We start from the raw sequence: 1,735 nt of genomic DNA, 5'->3' as shown, positions 1-1,735 counted from the left end.
ACAACAACTGCACTGAATCAAACTTACAGAAATGAAAGAATCCCCAGATGGACTGACACATAAGCCACGGACAAAACCAGTGTGTGCTGTTAACGTTCTGAGGCATTCTTGTCTTGGTAAATTCCACAGGCGAATCTAAAACATGTTCAGCATTAAAAATTATAAAGTTTTGTGTTTTTTAAACAATAGCAACTGGTCTATACCAATACATGTCAGAGAAGGGTAGATACTTTTAATGTGTTATGAACAAACAGTTTGTTGACACTCATACTCCTGGGTGGAGATAGGGGATGTGTGAATCTGAGTTTCTTGCCCAAGAACACAACAAATTGATCCTGGCCAGTGCTTGAACCCAGACTTGTTGATCCAGAATTCAATCACCTGGGATTCAGGATGTTTATGTTGGGTTAAAACAAAGAAGGACCTTGGCATAGACGTTTAAAACATTGAAATGTCTTTAGATGTGAGATGAACAGGCAATGAACAAATGGGGGAGATTTCATGTAACAATTTTCCCCCAGGGGTTTAGCTTTGGGTATCATTTATTCAAGGCCTTTGTCAAGAAAGACAGTTCACCTGCTAAATTAAAGAATACAGGGCCACTTATTTGCATGTCATTAATAAGAATAGCAACTGTTGTGTTATGCTCATTCTACAAAGCATTCTGACACATGTAAATGAGATGAGCCATAGTGGCCCTGAGTTCTTTGTTGCTCCTATTAATCATTTTTATCACTATCATTATAAGTCACATAGCACTTTTTGCCTGCACATTTTTCTCTGTATTTTTGTTTTGTTTTGTTTTTTCTTTAACGTCAAGGAGCCCAAAACTGTGACCATTATTAATTTATTACATTTTTTTAGCAGATTTCATCCAAAAAGAAGTAAAAACTGGAAGCTGTTTAAGCTTCTGATTGGATGATGACCACTTGAGAATGCTAATTACAAGTGGTCACTCTTTTGGGCTCCTAACTGCAACATTTTTATTACCAAGAATTGCAATAAATAAATAAAATCTATATAATTTCCTTGCAACTGGACAATGGCGGTTTTTATATTATTCACTAGTGTTATTTATTTATTTACCAGGTTACCACGTGTAGTGATCGCTAAAGCTTGTGACCAAAACATGAGTACTATTAAATACCCACCTCTCCATCACAAGACCCAGATAATAACACAGATAAACTCCTAGGGTGTCTAGCAATACAATTCACGCCATCCGTGTGCCCGTCCAACGAACTAACAAATGGTTTAGCGAACACACGTTCGAGCTTGACCGCGTTCAGCGCCCTCGTGTACTCCCGCGGTGCTTCAAAAGGATGCAACGATGGATCAAAATTGCGATGGATCTTGTGAATATCTGACTTGCTTTCTCTTATGTAATCAGCTGGGTTCCTGGATAGCACCTTAACCTTCATTTTTAAGGCTGTAAAAGTCTTCAAAAGACTTCCACCACATCTAGAAAGCCGCCATGTTTCTGTCTGTATCGCACGCTCACGTGTTGACCAGCGGTAAACAGCCTCGTCTTGATGATCGCTGTAATCTTTTAGTTTCCATGACAACTTCTCGCGCAAAAAATGAAAAGATGGCGGAAAGCGTTGTTTTGTTTGTAAAGAAGTTTTGATGGAACTTTAATCTTTTGGATTCCATTCGATTTACTGTTATTATGCTATAAACGATGGTAGGTTCAAATTGATCCTTTTTCTAGTTTATTTATCAAAAAAGTGTAGAA

The 1,735-nt window shown here is 37.9% G+C and overlaps 1 protein-coding gene across 1 annotated transcript; it reads right to left on the bottom strand.

Moving 5' to 3' along the window:
• Positions 1-27: 27 nt before the first annotated feature.
• On the bottom strand, positions 28-1,491 carry LOC144641107 (DDB1- and CUL4-associated factor 13-like; the record flags this gene model as incomplete). The annotated part of the gene is made up of 2 exons (XM_078500155.1): positions 1,152-1,491; positions 28-135 (listed from the first exon to the last, which is right to left on the bottom strand). Coding segments are annotated over exons 1-2 (378 nt in total), but the record flags the coding sequence as incomplete, so codon positions are not given.
• Between the last annotated feature and the right edge of the window lie 244 nt (positions 1,492-1,735).

The sequence above is a fragment of the Oculina patagonica genome, unplaced genomic scaffold (assembly GCF_052425735.1).
Source record: "Oculina patagonica isolate OP01 unplaced genomic scaffold, crgOcupat unplaced690, whole genome shotgun sequence".
NCBI classification, from domain to species: domain Eukaryota; kingdom Metazoa; phylum Cnidaria; class Anthozoa; order Scleractinia; family Oculinidae; genus Oculina; species Oculina patagonica.
The sequence above is the reverse complement of the archived record's forward strand: the minus strand, read 5'-3'. Positions and strand labels throughout refer to the sequence as shown.